General features: G+C 40.5%; 1 protein-coding gene across 1 annotated transcript in view; it reads left to right on the top strand.

Moving 5' to 3' along the window:
* LOC125466874 (cell adhesion molecule-related/down-regulated by oncogenes) overlaps positions 1–18,156 on the top strand; it is a 157,408-nt gene extending 139,252 nt beyond the window's left edge. The window contains exons 13-17 of the mRNA XM_059639049.1: positions 1,278–1,511; positions 3,701–3,987; positions 8,601–8,680; positions 10,969–11,228; positions 13,763–18,156. Of these exons, the coding sequence (XP_059495032.1) occupies positions 1,278–1,511; positions 3,701–3,987; positions 8,601–8,680; positions 10,969–11,228; positions 13,763–13,932 (1,031 nt within the window). The 3' untranslated portion in view covers positions 13,933–18,156. The remainder of the gene's footprint in view (positions 1–1,277; positions 1,512–3,700; positions 3,988–8,600; positions 8,681–10,968; positions 11,229–13,762) is intronic.
* The last annotated feature ends 5,768 nt before the right edge of the window (positions 18,157–23,924 follow it).

The raw sequence follows: 23,924 nt of genomic DNA, 5'->3' as shown, positions 1-23,924 counted from the left end.
AGGGCCTCAACATCATTCAGGATGGAACGTTCGTGGACTTTTGCCCTCCCTAAAGACATTTTCGTTATCTACTCTTGCTGAATGTGATGAGACTGCAGAGCTATGACTTAATTCAAAGATGATCACTGTAGAAACCCACCTGGGATATAGAAAATCATATGAATTTTAAAAATATTATAGATTCATTTAATGCTATATTTCTTCAGAAATGTATCTTGGTGCTTTTCTTTATTTATTCAGAGAATGTGGGCATTGCTGGTTGACCAGCATTTATTGCCCTTGAGAAGGTGGTGGTGAGCTGCCTTCTTGAAAAGCTGCAGTCCACTTGAGTAAGTCTGCCACATGGCTGTTAGGGAGAGAATTCCAGGATTTTGATCCAGTGACTGTGAAGTTCAAAGTCAGGATGTTGAGTGTCTTGAAGGGGAACTTGCATGTCCTAGTCCTAGTTTGCCCATGTATCTGCTGCCCTTCTTATTCAAGCACATTCTAGAAGATAATCATAACTGTGCATGGTACACCAAGTGTACAGTCACTAAATGTTTAAGAACATTAACAGCAGGAATAAACTATCTGGCCCCTCGAGCCTGCACTACCATTAAATAAGATCAAGACTGATTTGCCCTAGGTCTCAACTCCTTAAGCTTCTCCCTGATATTTCAAACTCCTATCTCCTTCCCTTTTTGAATACTTTGTGTGATCTAGCCTCCACAACTCTATCAATAGAGAATTCCAGATATTCACTGCCCACCTTAGAGAATAGATTTCTTTATATCTCAAATTTGTATGAGTGCTCCCATATTCTGTAACTTTGAACCCCATTAGAGGAAATATCTTCTCCATCTTATTTTTAGGTACACCAACGCTGTTGCTATACTCCTCATTGAACCTCACTTTACCCTCTAACTGTTGATGTTCTGAAGCACTTGCTACTCTGTGAGGAAACAGTCTATGCTGGAGTATAATTCTTCTGTTGCTGGTGGTCCATGATGCCTCACGAATCCTTAGTTTTGAGTTGCTCCTTGTGTTTTGAATTCACCTCTATTAACATAAAGACTGTGCCATACATCATGATGAAGGATGCTTTTGGTGTGAAGATAATTGTAACACTCTTTGAGGACAACATGGTCACCCCTACTAATGTTGGCAGGAACCGCTGCTGCAGTTAGGTTGTTGAGGAGGATATTGACTCTTATTGTGAAATGATGTGAATGTGTTAGATCATTCAAATTTAAGGAATGCTGCTTCTTACTGTCACTTGCTTTTGTACATCCTTTTAGCACGGAGATCCCTTGAATCTTCTGAATACTCTGTGGTGATGGACAATGACATAAGTACACAACCTAATCTCCCTGACCGCCACGGTGGTGGTCATGGGACATCCACTTCTGGCGCACGGAGCAACGATATGTTGTACCTGATTGTGGGCTCAGTGTTGGGGATCATGGTTCTCATTCTCATTATTTTCATTGCGATGTGTCTGTGGAAGAATCGTCAACAGACAGCACTACAGAGTAAGTAGTCACGTGAATTACTCTTACCTGTGTTTCTTCTGAGGAATATGACTCATCATGAGACTTGTTGAAAAGTATTTTATACCTTCTGTCCAAACGCTGTCAGTTTAATGATAATCAATTAGAGAGACCCTGCCTTATTGAATCCTTTGACCCTTAGGGACAAATTCTAAGAATTTAAATGGAATTTTGTTTCACACCCTAACTCTGAAATTATGAAGTGAAATTACTCAGACTTCTGTCTTTTCATAAGACAAAATGTCTCCAGGGAGGACGGATGAAGGAGCTGAAGGTGACTGAAAGAAAATATAGTCCTTCAGTAATAAATTGCATGTATTCCTAAAGCCTTTCTGAATGCAACAAACTTATTCAGGTAACTCAGCCTAATACATGGAGAAATCTTATCAGAACAGCATTCAAAAATCTGCTGTTCTTAATTTCACCAACTCCATACATTTATCACTCCCTCTGCTCCCTGGCCTTCTTTGATTCCCAGTCAAATACTTGTTAGAACTCTCAATCTTGGTTTTAAAATGCTCCATGGCCTCATCCCTCACTAACTCTATTGTCTTATCCAGCTTCACAACCTTGAAAGATATACATACTCATCCCAGTTGTAATTGATCCACCATTTCTGCTTAAGAGTTCAGCTGCTTAAGCCCAAAACTGTTCTCTCATCATCTTCTCTCTCTTCCTTTAAATTCACCTTAAAATCAAGTTATCCCACTAAGCTTTTGGTCATCTCCCCTAATATTACATTTTGCAACTCCATATGTTTAATTTGAATGTATGACATTCCCATGAAGTAACTTGGAATGTTTTGTTACTTTGAAGGCACTACATAAAAATCAGTTATTAGTGTAGCATCTTTGGGTATATGGAAATTAGTGCAAATATGAGTTCCTACAATATATATTGCATAAACAGCCAGAAAGGCATGTGGCTTGGAAAGCCCTGTTCCAGAGTGACGATTGGAGTCTGGCTGAGGCACTCAGTGCAAATGGAAAAGACATCGAGACAATTTGGCAAAAGAAGGGTAGGCATATGAACTGTCATTCCCAACCTGGAACCTGAGCCTGACATCCTTGTTCATGTGCTTAGGTTATGGGAGGACAGTCTCGCTAGTGAATTATGACTCCAGTTGCTAAGGTTGCATGCAAAGAGCAAAATCTTCCAATTACATTTAATATATCCACCATTCACATAATAGGCTTTTTGTAAGACATTCTGGCTACTGACCTTTTTTTAAAAGAAGTCGAACATTTCAACACCAGTGTTAGAGAAATGTGTACATATTGTTATATAACTGGGCAGCCAGTACCGGACTATAATTTTTTTTTTGTTAGCTCAGCTTTTGAATGTGTTCACGGTCGGTTCCTAAATTTTTTTCCCTGTAATGTACTACAGAGAGTTTTCAGCTTCCCCCATTTACACTACTACTTTTTCTACTCGTCAACTGCATTAAACAGTTTATTGCAATGAGTAGGTAACTACAGTCCTGTGTTCTCAGTTGTGCTCTTACTCTGTGCAAAAACAAGTCAAATAGTCTACTCTGCAATGTCTTCTGTTTCCACCCTAACTTTTAAGCTGACATCGTCCTGATAAGCATAGGAACCAGATCCGTAAAATCTATTCTGCAATACAACGTGATCAGCCCAATTACACATTAACCTACCTTTATAGTAGTATAGTTTTCTCTTCAGCAAAACTTACATAGTCTTTTGAGAAAGATATTGGATTGGAACAGCACTGCTTTGCAAGTATTTAGCTGAAAAAGCTGTTCGCCCAAGTTTGTTTTGCTAGCTTTTAATTCCTCATCAGTTTATTCTAACAAAGGCATATAGTCTTAAGTTCCAGCATTTGGAAGAATATTAGGTGTCATGGTGATTGCAAAGAGACGGGCAACAGCTGAGCTATGTCGATGAAAAAGAGGCCCCCTTCCACAGCTTCAATTTGTAAATCTGATACAGGCTCTTTTCTTCACTACTACTGCAACTAGAAGGCCTCCTAGGTGGTCACTGAAACTAGGCCTCAACTATTGTCTTAACTCTTTAAATGCAAGTCTCCTGAAGGTTGATTTGTTTAAGATTTTCAAGACCACTAAATATTCATTGACAAGGCTGCAAAGAGGAGAGAAGGCATAATTTGAATTGCATGCATAACTAATTTTGGTATTTTATTTTTCCCAGAGTACGATCCACCTAACTACCTCTATCAAGGCCAAGAGGTAAATGGCCAGCTAATGGAGTATACCACCTTGCCCGGCACTAGTCGAATCAATGGAAGCATTCATGGCAGTTACATTGGTAATGGAAGCCTCGGCAATGGCTGCCCACACCTGCACCACAAGATCTCAAATGGGGTGAATGGATTGATGAATGGAGGAATAAATGGAGGAACTCCAATGTACCCTAACCAGACAAACTCACTGCAGAGAGCCCACATGGACTATGACCAAGCTCACCATATTATGAATGTAAGGAGCCTGCTGGGATTTTTTGTGGTGAAGAGAGTCAGGCCTAAAGTCATATTTAAAGTTGTTTCTTTCATCATGAGCGTTAACACTTCAACTATAGTATCTCTGCTGATTTTTTTTCCGATTTGTATGTATTTTGTGTCAAGTAGCCTACCATCTCAATAACTTGCTGTGGTGGTTGCTACACATTTCGGATCCTCTTACTCCCATGAGACATCATTACCTTGCGCCTGACAGTTCTTTCGGTCTGTGTTATTGCTTTCGCCTGCTACAGTTTATATTTTAGCAAAGCTAGCATAGCTTTATAGCTTGGGCATAATATTTCTGGGAGTGTTTGCGAGTAATATAGATCGAGTGTTTGTCATTCAAGGATTTAGTAAGAAAATATAACAGCTTGAAGTGAATGATGCATGTTAACAATGAAACTATGATTTCCATTCATCTAGTTTAGTTTAATAAAGGCTTACATGTTGCATGTTAACAAATTACCATAACACCTGCGTTCATTTTTCAGTTCATGTTAGAAAGCGGAGGGTAACTACTGTATTTTTCGGTGGTTCAACAGAATAAATATTTGGAGATCAGCATTTTTAAAAAAATCTTTTTCTGGATGGCAACAATGTTGGCAATCAGTATTTATTGAATATTCCCATTGCCAACTTGAATTTCTGGCATTTGTGCAGTAATAATTTAATAGTAGAAGCATGGAAAGGAAGAAGGAAATGATAAAGGAAGAAATAGAAGAAAGAGCGTTTCAGGATGGGATGGAGTAAAAAAGACAGAAGAAGGGGAGATTAGCAGAATAAATGCAGTAGTGAGGTGAAGAGTAGGAAACTTGGAAGGATATTTCTGACTGGATCAGTTACCTAACTGTGACATTTTGCCTGATTTAATAGATAATCCTAAGTGTTTTCTTATAAAATAAATCAGTTTACTTTCTGGAAGACAAAATATATCTCTATATGATTCTAGCAATGGCCTTCTGATGAAGTTTGAATGGGATTTCTGTGTAAACAAATGAATAAAAGTTTGTTGAATACAATTTAAACAAATTTGAAATGATTGAGAGGAGGCAAAGTGAGAGCAGGGTTGGAAGCCAGTGGAGGGAGGGTAGGAAAGGAGGTTGTTGGAGGGTTAACCTGAAGGAAAGAGTTACAGTGAAGTTCAGAGAGGGGCCTGTGCAGGCCCAGGGTTATCTCCTGGATTTTGTCTTCTCTTTGCCGTTAGTTTTTAGTTGGCACTAAGTCATCCTTTAAGTACATTTTTGTCTGAGTACATAATGCATTAAGAGTTGCGGGGCCTCTTTTAAGTAGACTTTTCGTGTATCTCTACTTGAATTATTTTGGGACAAGAGGGGGAGGCTTCAGATATTGTAGAATACTCTGCTCCCAGCCAATCCCAACTGATTTAACCACAGTCCAAGTCAGCCAGACTGGCTGGTGCAAGTGCAAATGTACTATCTGTCATATTTTGCCTAGGGATCAGTGTCAGGCTGCAAGTGGATGCAATGTGCAGGCTTAATTCTTCAGGCCACATTGCACTTTTTTCTTTACCTTTTTTGTTCCAATTATTTTTAAACAGTAAAGTACAAAAGTAGCAAATTCTCTTGGCAAAGTCAAGTATGCTATCTTCATGAAAATATGCATAATAAACTTTTAGATTAATTTATTCATCTTGCCATCAAGTATAAGTGAAAAAGTTGTCCTATTTGTGATAGTTATGCGTCACAGTTCAATAAATTAACCCCAACTGTGTTTGCAAAACATGATATGCATATATTTCCTTGCATTTTTATGTCTCCTGGTCTATTGTTCTCTACAATAGTATTGCCAATTATTAACCTCCAACAGGGTAATTGTATTTGCTGTGACAATACTTACATTAACACTTCTAGCTTGAGAACTAGTCATGATAAAGTAGCACTTAAAGATTCAGTAGATGTTTGTTAAAGTTCTTGGTCTGTATGTATCTATTTATATAATGTTGACGTTGTCCTACCAGGCCGTAGGGCCATTCTTTCACTAGAAGAGAGACTACTAGTGTGGTTTAACCTGATGGTCCCCACACCTCAGGTGAGAGGAGAGGCTGAGAAGAAGAGTCCTTCATGACCACCTCAGCAGGCGTGGGAAAATATTGGCACCTCCATGTTGGAACTAATATCAAGCATTTAAAGTTGTGGCAAAGATCTGTAGCTCACATTGTGGATGAGGTTGTTAAAAACAAGGCACAGTATAGTCCCTTTGGTCCATGATGTTGTGCCAAACTTTTCCCCTAAATCCAAGGTCTGTCTAACCTCAACCCCTACCTTATACTATCATCGATGTGTCTATCTAATAGCCACTTAAATGCCTCTCTCATGAGGCAGACTCCACTGCCCTCTCTGGCAATGCATTTCACATCTCGACCACACTCTAATAAAGAACCTACCTCTGACATCTCCCCTATATCTACCTCCACTCAATTCAAAACTACGACCCCTCAGCCTAGCTACCTTCACCCTAGGTAAAAGTGTCTGACTGTCCATTCTATCTATATCTCTGATCATTTTGTACACCTGTATCAAGCCACCTCTCATCCTTTGTCATTCTAAAGAGAAAAGCCCTAGCGTGCTCAACCATTCGTCATAAGACCTTCCCTTCGTTCCAAGCAACATCCTAGTAAATCTCCTCTGTGTCTTTTTCAACGCTTCGACATATGTCCTGTAGTGAGGCAGCCAGAACTGGTCACAATACTGCAGATCTGGCTGAAGCATAACTTCACGACTCTTAAACTCAATCCCTCTATTAGTAGAAAGCTAACACACCATACTTAACAACTTCTTAACAACTCTATCCACCTGAGTGGCAGCTTTCAGGGAACTGTGGACATGAACGCCAAGATCCCTCTGCTCCTCCACACTGCCAATCCTATATGCTTTTTGATTGCATTATCAATAATTAGACCCCATATACAAACACATACAGATCAAAACCAGAAATGACACTATTCACCATAACGGACCAGACTGTATAAACTCTAACTGGAATAGAATAACCGCTTCATCGGAGGCTCCCCTGATGATGTCACCTAGCATGGTGATGAAATGTCTAAACAGAAAGAAGCCAACTCAGCGAACAACCAAAAATCTAATATCAAGCAATTTGGTGGCAGAGAGCAGCATGTTTCATCAACGTATCATCCATCAAGCAGCCCCAGTTAAGATGGACACTGACTTTTACACCCTCAGTTCACATCCTGTGATACAGTGATGATATTGTGAGCATATCTCTTAAAAATATTCTGTACACTTATTGGTACTTAATGCCACAATTCTCTTACCATAATTAAATTTCACAAGGGGCGTCACAGAAGCAGGAACTGAGCAGTTACTGATGAAAGACTAAAGGACAAGATCAAAAATAGGGGTGAAAAGAATGGAATTGGGCAGTCTGGACTAATAAACATTAAAGACAGTCATATTTGATTAACATGGTCAAGTTTTTTAATCAGGTAATGGAGAAAATTGAAGTGTATAGTAGATTTGGTATTGTGCATGTGTAACTTTAAAAGATGCCATCTATTAGATTTGTTTTATGTATGGTGGCATCATAAATATTGAATTGGCTGAGAGAGAGGAAGCCAAGGCTTTTCGGACTGGAAAAAGGTATGTGGGTGTCTCTACACCCCGAAGGCAGAGCACCTTCTCCAGAGCAATTTCGGGGTGTGTAGTAGACAGTGACATAGTCCAGTGCTGCCCACAGTCCATGAACAAATGGAAAAAAAAATTGGTGTTCCTGGGGCTGATTGATGTGATTATTGCTGTTTTGATATAAAATACCACGACCTAGATATACAAGACAGCAAAAGTTTGTAAATAATACGAAACTTGAATTCTGTAATCATTTTAGGGATATTAATAGGCTTAAGTCAGACTAAAGTAGGCAGATGAAATGATTAAATGCATGGTAAATGAAACCTGTGTGCAGAGAAGTGTCAAATGATCCCTTTTGGAAGGGAGATTAACGTGGAATGATATATTTTAATGAGGGTGTATAAGCACAAATTGAGAAAGCCATTTTAAAAAAATAATAGAATCCTTTTGTTTCAGTGGAACAGAATGTAAAAACTATGATTGTACAAACCTTTACAAAGCACAGTTTAGATCTTATGCAGTGTTGCGTTAAATTGTGGGAAGGCCAAGCTTTGAGTTCCAGAGAGATTTATTAGAACAAGGAAGGGATATGAGACTGCAGCTATGCAAAATCACTAGAGAAGTTGAGAATGTCTTCCATGGAACAGGGAAGATTAAAAGGAGATTTGGTAAGTGATGAAATTGGAGAATAGATTTGATTGAGTAAATAAGGATAAACTATTGGCAGATGTCACACTTTCAACAAACACATTTTAAGAGTAGAGATCTAGAATGCACCAGTTTGAAAAGGTTTTCAGTAGTCCCATTCAAAACACTTAGGTGAATATTTGAAGGGGGGAAAGCCATAAAGAGGAAGGGGGTGGGCAATTAATTGCATAACTCTTCAAAAATCTGGCACAGGCACAATAAGCCAAGTAGCCTCCCCTCTATACAGTTTGATTTTGTGCTGCTGAAGGCTAAGCTCTGAATTTTGTGTTGACAGGGTGGTGGGATATATACTGCACTCCCACAGACAGAACCAACAGAATGCATCAACTGTCGCAACTGCAGGAATAACAACAGGTCAGTGTGCGCAATGGCTCTGTAATATTTAATGTTCATTTAGAGTTAGTCTGTGCAATAACTCAATTTTATGTAACACACGTTAAATATCAATCTTGCTATCTTTCTTGACTTGAATCAATGCTTGTTGAGGACAATTTGTGCTTCTACCACAGCCCTGGCTCTGATTATGTATTCAACGTTAACATTAATCTCAAGTAATTCAGTTTTGCTCCTTTTGTGTCACTGGTTTAAGATGGCCCAATAAGATGGATTCTGCTTGAACTACATTTCTTTCTTAGTGTTCTGAGAGTTTTGCTTTTGTTTGCAGAAGACCACAAACCTTTATCATCACACTTGGTCAAGCAATTGGGGAACTAGAAGAGTTAAAAATAATTTGTGCAGTGATATTTGAGGAGGCTTCTCTCAATTTGTCTACAAACATTAACCAGGGACATTTTTTTTATTATTATTGAAACTCGTCTCCATTTTAAAGACCCACTAGTAGGTCGCCCTCTGGCAAACCAGGGTGGCATTCACGTTGGAGCTAAGGGTCTATTTCCATATTATATAACTGTATGACTCTAGTTTCTTCTAGTGACAAGAGCCTGGCCTTCTGTCTTTATTTGGTGAGCACTCTGTTTGTTTGATTTTGGCTTGAGTGAGTGTTTTAATATAACAAGCCCCATGTTTCTTTTACTTTTTGCTCCCCTCCTCAAAAAGTCAGCCTCGGAATTTCATTGCGGTGATAGGGGGAAGCAAGCCTGGTGGCCAGTGTTACACATCACAAGGAGCAGTTAAATGTCTTCAACAGTGCACAGAAACCAATTTGTACTGAGTCACTCTTTATAAATACATTCGTTCTTCCTTTTTTTCAGCTCAGTTATTCATGCTAATTACAGATCATTGCCTGAAACGTGCACACTCGCACTGCTCTTTTTCCACAGTACGTTGTGTGTGCAGGCTGGAGAAAGTGCTTATCTGCAAGATGCTAACACTGCATTAGCAGCTTGCTTTTCTCCCTAGCTCTCCTCTTCTCATTTTCTCTCGCCCATACCAATCTTTTCTCTCCCCAGTCCCAGCCCCAAGCTGTGGCCTCTTAGTTAGCTGAACTTTGAGACTAATTGCCTGCTGAAGATTCTGGCAGTTCCACAGCTTGCTGTTGCTTCTTTGCACAGTAGCACCATTGAAGGATTACTTTGTATATTTGTGTGTGATACTAGTGGAAATGAGCTGTAAGCATTTGTGGCTTTGCTTTGCCACTGAGCTTGACTGTTTGCTCACTGGAATTCTGCCTTGTGCCCAGGATACAGCTTTTCATTGCTTGCTCTTATGTTCTTTGTGATAAAGTACTGTCCCTTTCTGTGGCTGTCAAATTGAAATCGTAAACTCACAGCCAGTACATAGATTATTGTTAAATGTCCTTCAGTTTGTTTTGACGATGTCAGTCCATTGGTAAATGTTGTCGTCATCATCAGGAAGAATATGACTTCAGGATATATAAAGGCTGCTCAATCTCCTTTTGAAGGAAGTAATGTGGAGATAATTTTTTTTGATGTAATATATTTACTTCAATTGCCTTTTGGGGTCAGTTAGCTTATTTGGCTGGACAACTAGTTTGCAATGCTGAATTATGCCAACAATGTGGGTTCAATTACCATGAAGGACCATCATTGTTGACTCTTCCTTGTCTTGAGTTGTGGTGACCTACCACTAGTCGTTTCCCTCAAATGAGAGAGAAACCTATGGACTTGTAGCACTATGGTGACTTCACCTTTTGCTTCCTTTATTTCAATATGCATTTCTTATTTTTCTCTTTTCTCTTCTTTCGTTTTCTCAAATTTTATTTCCCTTTGCTTTGTTTTTGTCTGGTTTATTTCATCTGGCTTATTCCTTTCTGTCTTGAATTTTCTTTCCTTTTCTATGTAAATTTTAAATGGTATTTTGCAGAAATGACCCATTCTGTAGTTAGATCCAATCTACACGTTCTTACTGAATGTTAGAGAATGTTCAAAACATTTAAAGGTGTTAGTTCAAGCTTCCCTTTGTGGTGGGTGTACCTCCAGGACTGGTGATTTTCATGTCGTTTAAATTCTGTTTCTTGCTCTTATTCATTCCCCTTTCTCCATCTTTTTAATACTTTATTCATCCTGTTTGTTTTGTTTCTACCACCCTGCCTCATGTCACACTCTTCCATTTCTTGTGTCGGGTCATTGTGTCATTTAGCTGTGTTTGGCACTTGTTAGCATCATGTCGTTTTTAACAGAGCACGTTACGTTCTGAGTTAAATTGCCCCTTTCCCTTTTCAGCAGATGTTTCACTAAAACCAATGGCACTTTTCCAAGCAATAATTTACCCATGATTCAGCGGACGCCAGCCTGCCGTCAAGATGGTATGGAGATGTTACCTCTAAATCATATTATTGCTCCATTGTGCCCTGGATCTATTGTCACTGAAAATAATGAAGAGGCAGAGTGTGAGAGTACAAAAGAAAGTTCCCAACAAACTACTCCTCAAGACTCCTGCTGCAGTGATCATCTGGACCAATCATGTGAGGACAATATACAAGGTATAATTCCTTGCTGACTTTTAAGCAAATTTAATTTCAGTCCACTTTTCCTCCTCGGCCTCATGGGAAGATTTTAATATGCAATACTTCTGGTTTTTGTTCCTTTCCATTTCACAAGCATTTCCAGAGCAATGAACTGAGGTCCAGGAGCATGGGTAGGGTCAAAACCCCTCCCATTTCAGTTCCTAGTTTTCACCTGGTGTTTGACCAGGAATCAACTCATCCATTGCAAGTAAGCTGACAGGTGCCGTGCCCACGATGTAAAGGTAAAATCCCAGAGGACTGTAAAGGCTGCACTCTCGTTAGTGAGAGACAGCTGGTGGTGTCAGTAACATCTATTCCCTTCTTCAGAAATCTCTTTTTTTTAATCTCTCCCACTGCCATCTCCACTTCTGCCAAAACCAGGAAGGTAAACGAAATGCTGAGGGAGGAATTGCTTAAACCACTGATGTACTGAAAGTTGTTTCTCTCAAAACTGTGCTAAACTGCCATGATGCTGTTGTAGTTCAGATCAGATGCTTTAATCTGTCGTAATGAATCTGGAAATCTAGACAAGGTTGGTGTGTTTAGACTGGACTTTACTACCCCCTGGAAAGCTGAAGTGGAGATTTAGCCCTATTCAATTACTGTTCATTTATATCTCTGAACTTGACATATTTTTGTGAATCAAAGTTTTACGTAGGACATATGGCAGAAACAGGCAAATTATTCCAAAGAGTCCATGCCAATATTTATGCCACACTTGAGCCACCTCCTATCTTTCATTATCTAAAACTGTTATTGTAACCCTGTATTTCCTTCTTCCTGAAATGCTTGTCTACCTTTCTACAACATTTTATTCCATCATTCCTTATGATAGAAGTTCCTTATTTTCACCACCCTTTAATAAGGAAATCTCTTCTGATTTCCCTGTTGGATTTCTTGGCAGTGGATTGCTTGTGCTCTCAAGGATTCTATAGTTTTTAAAAAAGGCTGTGAACAATTAATTAATTAGTATGTGTAGTCAGAGCTGTGCAAAATTCTTGTAAGTGGCTAAATAGGGTGCTTTACACACACTTTCCAATTGAATCATCAGACGCTCATTGTCAATGTGAATCATTGTTCAAACTGCATTACAGCTACAGCCTGGATGGTTCTAGCAGCTGTACTATTACGTGGAATTGCACAGAGGACTTAATCAGTCCAGTAGGGGTTTATAAGAATTCTTGTCATTGTGACAGATCAAAGTCGAGCATATAAGCAGTGGGGTTTACAACATGAAACTGGCTTTGGAGGATGTTTTCTCCTGCCAGTCTTCTAATTTGCCAGAAGTTCTTAGCTGTTGCTTCAAGGTGTGTTGGGTTTAATCATATGGGATAGCATGAGAGAATGCAGTGTGCTGTTGGGTTAAGGATGGGCTTGTATGGAGTAGACCTTCTCCAGTAGTTTGCCTGATGCAACTGCCTCTTTGATGTCGGTCGGCAGTGTTGCTGAGGAGCTGAAGGAGATTAATTAACTGAAAAGTATCTATGTGGACACATGTTGTTAAGTTGCACATTAGTATGTTTTGTGTAGGCAGATTAGTGTACAGTATTGGTCAGGTGATTATTTGGTGGCAAGAGCAGAAACCCTTCAGAACTTAGGCTGTGATCCCCATTAGGGAACAACTGTTTACTGAGGCAGTTGTGGGTTTTAATTTCTGTGGCCCTGATGAGGGTCTGCGCTAATGAGGGTTCTGCTAGAGTAACACCCAAATAAACAGTGTGAGCATTGTGCTTCAGACTCTGACCATCCATAGTGATGCTCAGTTTCTTATTAGCATTTGAGTTATGAAGGTGGAATTTGCTAGAGATTGTTTGTTTGTTTGTTTCACTGGTGCTCAGTCACAGGGACTGTATCTGAAAGTTGATCAACTTTGCAATGTCAAGGAAGTCATAATTAATTGCAACATTTTATGCAGAAAGAGAATGATCTGCCTTTCTACTGAGTGTGAACGGACATATAGGCATTAAAGAATCAAAGGGAATACTTAAATTTAGTAATGGAGTTTTACTTTCTTTCTAGTCTACACATTTGAAAAGTGAAACATGCAAGTGTACTTCTTTGTCCACTCCATGGAAATTGAAAGGTGATAAGGGTGTGTTTCCCAAGTGTCACTTATTTCTCTGAGCTGAGGTATTCAAGAAAGGCTTGCAAGAGGGAGCTCACCAGTGCTTTGATACCAGGCAAAGAAATAAATCGTACATTTTTAGATTAGCTTTGATTTCCAATATTATAAGAGTATGGATTGTTCAGTGCATAGTACCATGCTGTCACAAAGGGACCAAATTCTAGAACTGGATGCTAACATTGACCGTGCACACTATAAAGCATCAGTACTTGAAACTGTGCCCCATTCTTTCATTAGTGCCTTCTAAATGAGAGGAGGTGGCATGCAGGAAACAGAAAAAAGAAATGGTTCACAAATTAACTAGTGCTGACCTACTGTGATGGCATAATTTTGCCATGTATACTCTAACTGCTAACTCGATCCTTTCCTTTCTGTTTTCCTTTAGATGATGAATATCCTGAATTGGAAACTGAGAATCAAACACTAAGTGACAATTTTCCTCCTCCTGACTTTGCTCCAATAGACTGTGATAATCCAACAGCCTGGAGTGAAACACAACCTGCTGAAGACAACCTCTGCAAGGACTCGACAGAAGAACAACTACAGGAAACCTAAGAGGCCCGTTCCCTGTTTGCCTGAAGCCAGTAACTGCAGCCAGTCACTGGCAGGACTAAGGAGGGATCAAAAAATACTATTTATTTTTTTGTAGTGGTAAAATATTACTCCATATGAATGTATCTGGTTTAAAGATGTCTTCACCCTTTTTAATTATTTATGCTTTCTGAAGAGATATTCCTCTGCAGAATGTGGAGTTTTAGCCTTGTTTTGTATAAAGTTTTGTAATAATATAAAAAGCTATAGAAATTGTTAATTAATGTCAGATCAGGTCTATCTGGTGGAATGAGAAGCACTTGTAAGGAGAACATTTTAAGATTCAAAACCTAGACAAAGATGGAGGGAGCTGATCCCTGAAAGAACCCATCCAACGGGTAATGCAATCGGACAGTCTGGTTGCAATGGAACCTTAATATGATGCATGGGATGCAAAGTTACCAAGCTGTTGTAATGAGGTTTGTGAAAGTTTCTTTAAACTTAATCCATTTTCATGGACCAGCTTGATTTCAGTCAGGTTGAAAGCTCATACCGCCATCCTCATTGTAACCGTGGATCTACTACCGATTTTTTTTAAAAAAATCATTTGCAATATTACGTTCAGATCAGACAGTGCTTCACCACAATGAGCTTCTATCATTTAACACCATCTCAGATTAGGACAAGATCTATTGCAATATGTCCTACTCCTTTCTATCCTTGGTGCTTGCTGATCTGACTGAAATCGGGCAAGTTGGCTGCTTATGCCATTGTGGAAGACAACATTTCCAACTAGTACTTTTCTTGGTAGTTTCAATCAACAACAGTAGAAACTCACATAGTTGAAACAAGCAATGTGTTGTCTTGTCTTCTCAATTCTTAAAGACACTAATGTGCATTTTTGGCAGCTGGAATTTCAGTGCTGAATTTGCATCCTGGGAAAGCAATCAACACTGCAAAGCAAAACATGTGATGTCCATGTTGGTGGAGGTAGAGAGATTCACCAGTTTTTGTTCATGCTAAGAAAGCAGATGGCCAGCAGGCCCAACTGCACCAACTAACCAAACCAACTGCTACTGACCTATCCCCTCCCTACCTCCCCACCTACACTCTCTCTCCACCTAACTTCTTTACTCTCCATCTTCGGTCCGCCTCCCCCTCTCTCCCTATTTATTCCAGTTCCCTCCCCCCATCCCCCTCTCTGATGAAGGGTCTAGGCCCGAAACGTCAGCTTTTGTGCTCCTGAGATGCTGCTTGGCCTGCTGTGTTCATCCAGCCTCACATTTTATTATCTTGGAATCTCCAGCATCTGCAGTTCCCATTATCTCTGCTACCATTATAATGTTTTGTTTTGGGAGTGTGACAAAGGTTTATGTTCAGTTGCCTGGTGAATGCACTTTTTGGATGCATTTTACCCACCTGATACAGCATTAACTTTAATTAATTGAGGGAAATTGAAGTTTCATTGAAACTATTTGTACTTGGTTGACATTGCAGCCTTATTAATATATTGCGGGTTGACTCTCTTGGCATTGCAGTGTGCAAACCATTTTCTGATTTCCTTATTGATAGTTAACCTATATTATACTTATTGTGACATGAAGTTGGTAATTAATGATGTGTTCCATTTTCAGGCATATTCTGTTTGTATTAGCTTTGAGCCTGGGTATAACAAAGGAGAACCATTGGGGTTCCAGCATGTGTGCCATCAATTTCTGCAATTTGTTTACTGGTACTGGGGGAAGCAGCAAAGAAAGAGTTTATGATTCTGCCTGTTTCCATTCAGTGTTTGTGTTACCATTCCACTGCAATCAACATTTCTCCCTCTAATCGGTTTCATTTTTCAATGCTGCCATTGGGTACAAAATTTCCCATATCATTTATCATTTCATCTTATTTAATATAATACACATCACTATGAGCATTGTTCCCACAAGTAATAATGAACATCTTTAATGTTTGTTGTCAAATTAATTGGGAAAATACCTCAGTTGCACCACCATAGTGATGAACAAGCTGGAAAAAAAAAACTGGTGACTAATAATGTGAAAGCTGGCTTTTTATTCCAACAGAAACAGAATCCCAGGCTTAGAATGGTGGGTAGATGATATGAGGGAGTTGAATAGTTGGTTTATGTTACTAATGGTTGAATGGTTATGGCATGAAAACTGATTATTGCATGATTCTTACAGTAAATGGTCAAAAAACAAACTATATGTATGGATAAGCAAAATCTATTTGGTGTAAATAGGATGCTCCAAGCTGCTTGCACGGTTACTATAATTTACTGGCTGCTGCAATTAATTTTCTGCTACCTTTGAGTGAAAACATGGTGTTGAAATATTGTAGTAGATGCAGGTTCGAGGATACCCAGTAATGTTCAGAAGTCTGAATGACAGAGTGAAACGAGGATATGGTCTCCAGGTCTGAGTTTTGAAGAAAAAAAGCAGGTGGCTAGTGCTTTAAGTGAGATCCTGCATTAGGAATTAGCCAGTCCCTCTGCTTTTTCTCTGCTGCCGTTTCGCTGTGTATATACAATGCTTCCTAGGTTTTACCACTTCTGCTTTTTTAAAAAAATCTATAACCACCGTGCTTGTGTGTACGTAAGCATAATACAGGACTAAGACACTACAAAATGAGAGTGAACACAACAGAGGAGTTGGATACCTCAAAATACTGTTATCAGGCATGGCCCCTAAATGTTGCACATCATCATGTGTGAATTTGGTGAGGTTTCTTTGCTTTTTGAATTCTCTCATTTCATTACTCCCATGCAAAATCACTAATGGCTGCATTTTCAAATAGCATTGCAATCTGACGGCCCCGTGAACAATGCAGAGGTGCCCCAATTAGCCAGTGACTAAATTGCAAAAAGATTAGCAAATCAATATCATTTAAATTGGTAAACTCTCTCCACAAAGTGCCAGCAAACACATTTGCTCACATGAGAACTTTGGGAATTGGTGCATTATCAATTATGTGGCTTGTAGAAAGATTATTCAATTTTTGCTTAAATCATAAAAGAATATCCAACCCTGCAAAGTGCTTTTAAAGTGACCTTAATCCTGCAGGCTAGGAGGGTCAAGGATCAGATGATCATTATAAAATTCCCCGTACAAAAATATTTTGGCATGCTGGTTACTTCATTTGTTAAATTCTGTCTGGAATATTTTAAATAAAATAAGTGGGCGACACGGTATCTCAGTGGTTAGCACTGCAGCCTCACAACGCCAGGGACCCAGGTTTGATTCCAGCCTTGGGTAACTGTCTGTGTGGAGTTTGCACATTCTCCCCGTGTCTGCGTGGGTTTCCTCGGTGTTCTGGTTTCCTCCCACAGTCCAAAGATGTGCAGGCTAGGTGGATCGGCCATGCTAAATTGCCCATAGTGTTCAGGGGTGTGTGGTTTATAGGGGAATGGGTTTGGGTGGGAAGCTTCAAGGGGCGGTGTGGACTTGTTGGGCCAAAGGGCCTGTTTCCACACTGTAGGGAATCTTAAAAAAAACTGTTGATACTATACCATACAGATGTTTATGGCAGAGGAAATGAAAGGGTATTGTTTTTCCTATTTAGTCATGGTGCTGAGCCTCACCAGCTGCGGCTTTAGTCCGGAAATCTCTCAGCCTACAACTCTGGGTCCACTGTAACAATAGAAGAGCAACAGTTGGCCCGGCTGCTCAGAGAGGAACAGGTTCAGTCAGGGTTTTTACTCCTGATCCAGTGAGCTCTTCTGGGGAGTCTGGGGTCTAAGGATATTTGTTGATTGTCAAACTGAATTCATCCTGTCATAATTTTCATTAGGATCCCATTGACAGAAAGCCATGGGCTCTGTGCAGTTTCTTGAATTATGCCCTGACTGTGAGGTTCCATGCTGAGGGCATCTAATGATGAAATATTACCTCCAGCCTCTACAACATGCTGCATTATATCCCTATATCTTTGTCCCTAGTACCGATTTGTTTCATGAGAAATCAAACTGGCTGAAATTTTCTATATTTGTACTCTTGCCTGTCACCCTCTACCGAAAACAAATAGTGCTGTCTTTTTTAATGCATGTTTTTGTATTATATAGAAAATATGCTATATTTTCATAAATGGTTGTAATATTCTTGTTGAAATTGTACATATTTTTTAAATATGATAGCTCAATGAAATGTTGTTTGTAAGATACTGTTAATATTAAAAGATGATACTGTTGCCTTCACTTACTATGGGTCGTAGTGCTGCAGCAGTACCATATAGCACCCAGAACTGTTGTGTGGGGTGTTGTTTCTCTATTTCTCGATTTTCTGGGGAAGTCGCATTAAAAGGAAGTTAAACTGAATCATCTTGCATTAAAAATCTGTGCCAGAAGGTTATGGGTGAGAGGACAGTTTTCTGTCCACAGAATTTAATTTAGTAAATATTGCTAGCTGGCAAGAACTGGAAGTTTGCCCTAACCAGTATGGGTACCTGCAGCATATAACCATGTCCTAACAAGCAATTTTCCTTCTCCACTTTCTCCCATACTTTCCAGAGGAAACATTTGCATTTGAGGAAATTTGTTAGTGATTCAGGTAATTGATATTCCTGCGCTATATGCCTTGGAATTTCATTGTAATTAAATTTCCCATAATCTGCCCCATTTACCTTTCATTTTACAGCAGCTGTTGCTGGGCAGGAAGTGGGATATGGTTTGATAGTTGCCTCCCAAACCTAATGAGCCCATTGTCTTGTTACTCCTGTTGGTCTTCCTGAGATCAGAAAACTAAAAATCAAAGATGAGCCTGGTCTCAGAAGTTGATATTATGTCTCATCACTGGACAGCTGTACATACAAAATTTGAGAGAACAAACTTTTGTCTTTGTTTTAAATTTGTGTGTTATCATTCCACTTCGTAAAACTAAATCAACCAACAGTGTTCACTGAATTCATATCAGAACTGGTTGGGGAAAAAACCTTCTCTAGCAGTGAATGGTAGTACAATTAATATTAATTATTCTAGTTGAGCCATAGCATGACAAATTAGTTCAATTTGTTCCACTTTAGCTGTTCCAGTGTAGCTCGTACATATCCTACATAGTGTGATTCAGTGACTGATACAAGGAGAAGATGATTATAGTCCCAAGCAAAAGGTGACTAATGCCCTCCTTTAGAGCCAGTAAGCATTATTTTGTTGAAAAGAATGGAAGCAGGTACTGTATTAATAAGATATGCCTGCATGAGGGTCTGGTTTTAGCATATCATTTTGGTTCTGTTAGCTGATTATAGATGCCTTTCTAGGATTGGTGCATGTGGTTTTCAGTTACCTACTTCTGTTAAAGGTATGAAGTGCTCTAACTGACCCAGCTCCTGATTTCAGGGCAGGTAGGATCAAATGGAAGAGCATATGAGTTCTCACATGTCAGAGGAGGTCTAGTGGGAAATTCCAGCTAGCTCATACAATGTGATTCCAGTAGTCGCCTGAAGATCCAAGTTAGCTGCAACACTCACACTCTCTCTCACACTCTCTCTCACACTCTCTCTCACACTCTCTCTCACACTCTCTCTCACACTCTCTCTCACACTCTCTCTCACACTCTCTCTCACACTCTCTCTCACACTCTCTCTCACACTCTCTCTCACACACTCTCTCTCACACTCTCTCTCACACTCTCTCTCACACTCTCTCTCACACACTCTCTCACACACTCTCTCACACACTCTCTCACACACTCTCTCACACTCTCTCTCACACTCCCCAGCCCCTTCCCCATTATCACACATCAGCCCCCTCATTCCCACACATCAGCCCCCTCATTCCCACACATCAGCCCCCTCATTCCCACACAATATAAACTCCCAAACCTCCACTATCCCCAACACACACCTACAGCAGAGATAATGGGAACAGCAGATGCTGGAGAATCCAAGATAACAAAGTGTGGAGCTGGATGAACACAGCAGGCCAAGCAGCATCTCAGGAGCACAAAAGCTGACATTTTGGGCCTAGACCCTCAACATCAGCTTTTGTGCTCCTAAGATGTTGCTTGGCCTGTTGTGTTCATCCAGCCCCGCACTTTGGTGTAGGTGTGTAAATAACAATCAGTTCTCTTTAATTCTGAGCAGTACAGCACAGAAACGGATGCTGTTTTTATCTACCTTAACCTAGTCCCATTTGCCAGCATTTGGTGCATATCCTGCTTAAACCTTTCCTATTCATATCCCCATCCAGATGCCTCTTAAATGTTATTGCACCAGGCTCCACCACTTTGTCCGGCAGCTGGTTCCACACATGCACCACCCTCTGTGTGGGGGGGGGGGAAATAATTGCCCCTTAAGTTTTTTTTTCTAAATCTTACTCCTCTCACCTTAAACCTATGCCCACTAGTTTTGGACTCCTGCACCAGGGGGAAAAGACCTTGTCTATTTACCCAATCCATGCCCTGCATGATTTTATTAATCTCTATAAAGTCCACTCGGCCTCTGAAGCTCCAGGGAAAATAGCTCCAGGCTATTCAACCTCTCCAAATAGCTCAAACTTTCAACCTTGGCAACATTCCTGACGAAAAGCAGTGGACTCTGAAACAGTGTCACTAGCCCGAGGTAAGGAGCCTGCACACCAGACAGACGAGCACAGAAATCCAAGTGTTTGCAGCTGCCACTCACAGCTCAATCACATTACTCCTCTAGTCTCCAATTTCTCCCACACCCCAGAAACATGAGCTAGTCAGTCACTGAGTCACGTTCGCTATGCGCCTCTTTGTGGTTGGTGTTCCACCAGCATCTCTAGACATTCCTCACCACTGTTCAATGCTGCCTTGGAGAAGAGGGAGCTCACAACCGTATCTGGTGTTCCTCTGACCTCTATCTCTGGTTGTGGCTCAGAGTTTGGGAAACCATTGATAGACTTACCTGAAAATCAGATATGAAACAATCAACTCACATCAGATATTATTACAGTGCATCAACATTTCTGTCACTATCAAACCCTGTGGACAAGATGCTTTCCTGTCATTAGCACACTTGCATTAAGTTCCCTTTCAATATAGATAGACTTGTGTTTTAAAGGGTGTGCAGGAGCATAGTGACCCATCATATAGGTACCAAAGATGACAGGAAAGGTAGAGAGAGCAATTTGATAAATCAGTATTGAGTTTAAGAGTAGTGAGATCTTGTTGCAGCTCTATAAAACTTTGGTTAGACCGCACTTGGAATACTGCGTCCAGTTCTGGGCGCCCAATTATAGGAAAGATGTGGATGCTTTGGAGAGGGTTCAGAGGAGGTTTACCAGGATGCTGCCTGGACTGGAGGGCTTATCTTATGAAGAGAGGTTGACTGAGCTCGGTCTCTTTTCATTGGAGAAAAGGAGGAGGAGAGGGGACCTAATTGAGGTATACAAGATAATGAGAGGCATAGATAGAGTTGATAGCCAGAGACTATTTCCCAGGGCAGAAATGGCTAGCACGAGGGGTCATAGTTTTAAGCTGGTTGGTGGAAAGTATCGAGGGGATGTCAGAGGCAGGTTCTTTATGCAGAGAGTTGTGAGAGCATGGAATGCGTTGCCAGCAGCAGTTGTGGAAGCAAGGTCATTGGGGTCATTTAAGAGACTGCTGGACATGTATATGGTCACAGAAATTTGAGGGTGCATACATGAGGATCAATGGTCGGCACAACATTGTGGGCTGAAGGGCCTGTTCTGTGCTGTACTGTTCTATGTTCTATGTTCTAAGTATAGAGCTGGACGAACGTGGCTTTTCAGCTGCTATTAGATTAGATTCCCTACAGTGTGGAAACAGGCCATTTGGCCCAACAAGTCCACACTGCCCCTTGAAGTATCCCACCCAGAGCCCTTCACCTATAATCCACACCCCTGAACACTACAGGCAATTTAGCATAGCCAATCCAACTAGCCTGCACATCTTTGGACTGTGGGAGGAAACTGGAGCACCCGGGAAGAATGCACCAACTTCACACAGTCGCCTGAGGCTGGAATGGAACCCAGGTCTCTGGAGCTGTGATGCTGCAGTGCCGCCCACCTATGTTGCTTGGCCTGCTGTGTTCATCTAGCTCTAGACTTTGTTGTCTCGGATTCTCCAGCATCTGCAGTTCCTTTGATCTCTGATAAATCAGTGTTCTTGGTTTTATTAGTAGGGGCATAGAATAGAAGAACAAGCAGTAATTTTAAACTTTTATAAGACATTAGTAAGTCCTCAGCTGGAGTGCTGTGTACTGTTATGGCTATTGCATTATATGGGAAATATGTGCAAGTATTAGAGTACAAACGTGATTTACAAGGATGGTTCCAGGAATGAAAAACAGAAGGATAGATTAAAGAAGATGGGATGGTTCTTCCTGGGAAGAAAAATCATATAATCCCTCCAGTGTGGAAGCAAGGCATTTGACCCATCAAGTCCACACTGACCCGACAAAGATAGTGCAACACAGACCCGCCCCCTATCCTATCCCTGTAACTCTGCATTTCCCATGGCTAGTCCACCCAGCCTGCACATCCCTGGACACTATAGGCAATTCAGCATAGCATTCCACCCTAATGTGCACATCTTTGGACTATGGGAGGAAACTGGAGTACGTAGAGAAAACCTGTGCTGATGGGGAGAATGTGCAAACTCCATACAATCGCCTGAGGCTGGAATGAAGAAGACTGAAGGTAGAGGAGGAGATTTGATAGATATTTTCAAAATCATTTGCGGGCTGGACACAGTAAATAGGGCGAAGCTGTTCCAGCTCTTTAAAGGAATGAGAGAGCAGAGATTTAAAGTGATGTATAAATGAAACAAGTGAGAAAAAGGCTTTTCACCCAGTGAGTAGTTAGGGTCTGGAATGCACTGCCGGGAAAGCTGGTGGATGCAGGTGCGATTGAGATGTTAAAGAGGGTATTGGAGGATCTTTAGATTGAACTGGAGTGTAGGGGGAAAGACAGGAGATTGGCACTGGGTAATAGAACCACTGTGGGCAAAATGGGCAGATTGGCCTCCTTCAGCACTGTTACAATTCTGTGGTGCCAAAACATTCTTCCCTCTGACCTAGAGCCTCTGGGTTCCAGCCCCATGGAAGATGTGCTTGTAACACGGACATTATCAATCTGTAAATCCTTCCCTCATACCTGTTGCGTAAATTTGAGCGAGCTGCAGTGTAACAGCCTCCTCATGTTAAATACAACTCCACAAGTAAGTTAATGCCAAAGTCTGCAAAGTGATGTGTCCTTTTCACCTTGAGGGGCTGCCAGAGATGTAATCCCAAATTACCAATCTCTGTCGTATTCCTATTGTTGATCTAAGACAAGTAAATATTCTCATTCTCCAAAAAGTGACACAACCGCATCAGTTAGAGCCAACGCTCTGCAGTTTATTGTCTATAATTTAGGTTGTGTTTGGGTTCATTTATGAATGAGGCTTCAGAAAACCACAATGCAATGATTTGACCATTAGCTGCCTTTATCTCCAGGTTATACTTCAGATCCATGCAGAACGTTTCTTGGCAAAGCTTGTTTTGTGTTTGCTTCAATTCAGGCAGTACTTGACACTCATTCATGAAACAGTGTTGAGAGGATCTCTCTTGAATGTTTATATTCAGTTTCTGCAAGATTAACTTGGGTTAGAAAGTTGAAATAGGCCAGAGAGCTCTTTGTGTGAGACACACATAAAGCCGGGTCAATGAATAATTCATGTCAACAAGGTTTCTCCAAAATTTTAACAAACAAAAAACTGTTAGGGGACTGTGGGTGGCTTGGATTGAATCAGACCGTTGCCCTTTCACCTTGAGGACCTGACAAGATTGCAATCTCCTCTCTCTGATAGGCTTAGATTCCAACACAGGAAATAAATAGAGGACAATCTCAAATAAGCGCAAGAAGTAAATTTGCCTGAATTTTGAACAATAAGTTGGAATGTTAGAAATTTCAGTCTGAGGGAAATAGCTTGGGCTTTAGTTCAAACTCTAATATTTCCACAGGTAATATAAATTGGTGCTGTTCCTCCAGTATCTAAATCATTCTCTGTGTTAAATCTGGGAGCACTGACTGCTGGTAATGAGTTTGA

The sequence above is a fragment of the Stegostoma tigrinum genome, chromosome 32 (genome assembly GCF_030684315.1).
Source record: "Stegostoma tigrinum isolate sSteTig4 chromosome 32, sSteTig4.hap1, whole genome shotgun sequence".
Taxonomy (NCBI): Eukaryota; Metazoa; Chordata; class Chondrichthyes; order Orectolobiformes; family Stegostomatidae; genus Stegostoma; species Stegostoma tigrinum.
Note: the sequence above shows the minus strand (reverse complement) of the source record. Positions and strands in the feature narration are given on the sequence as shown.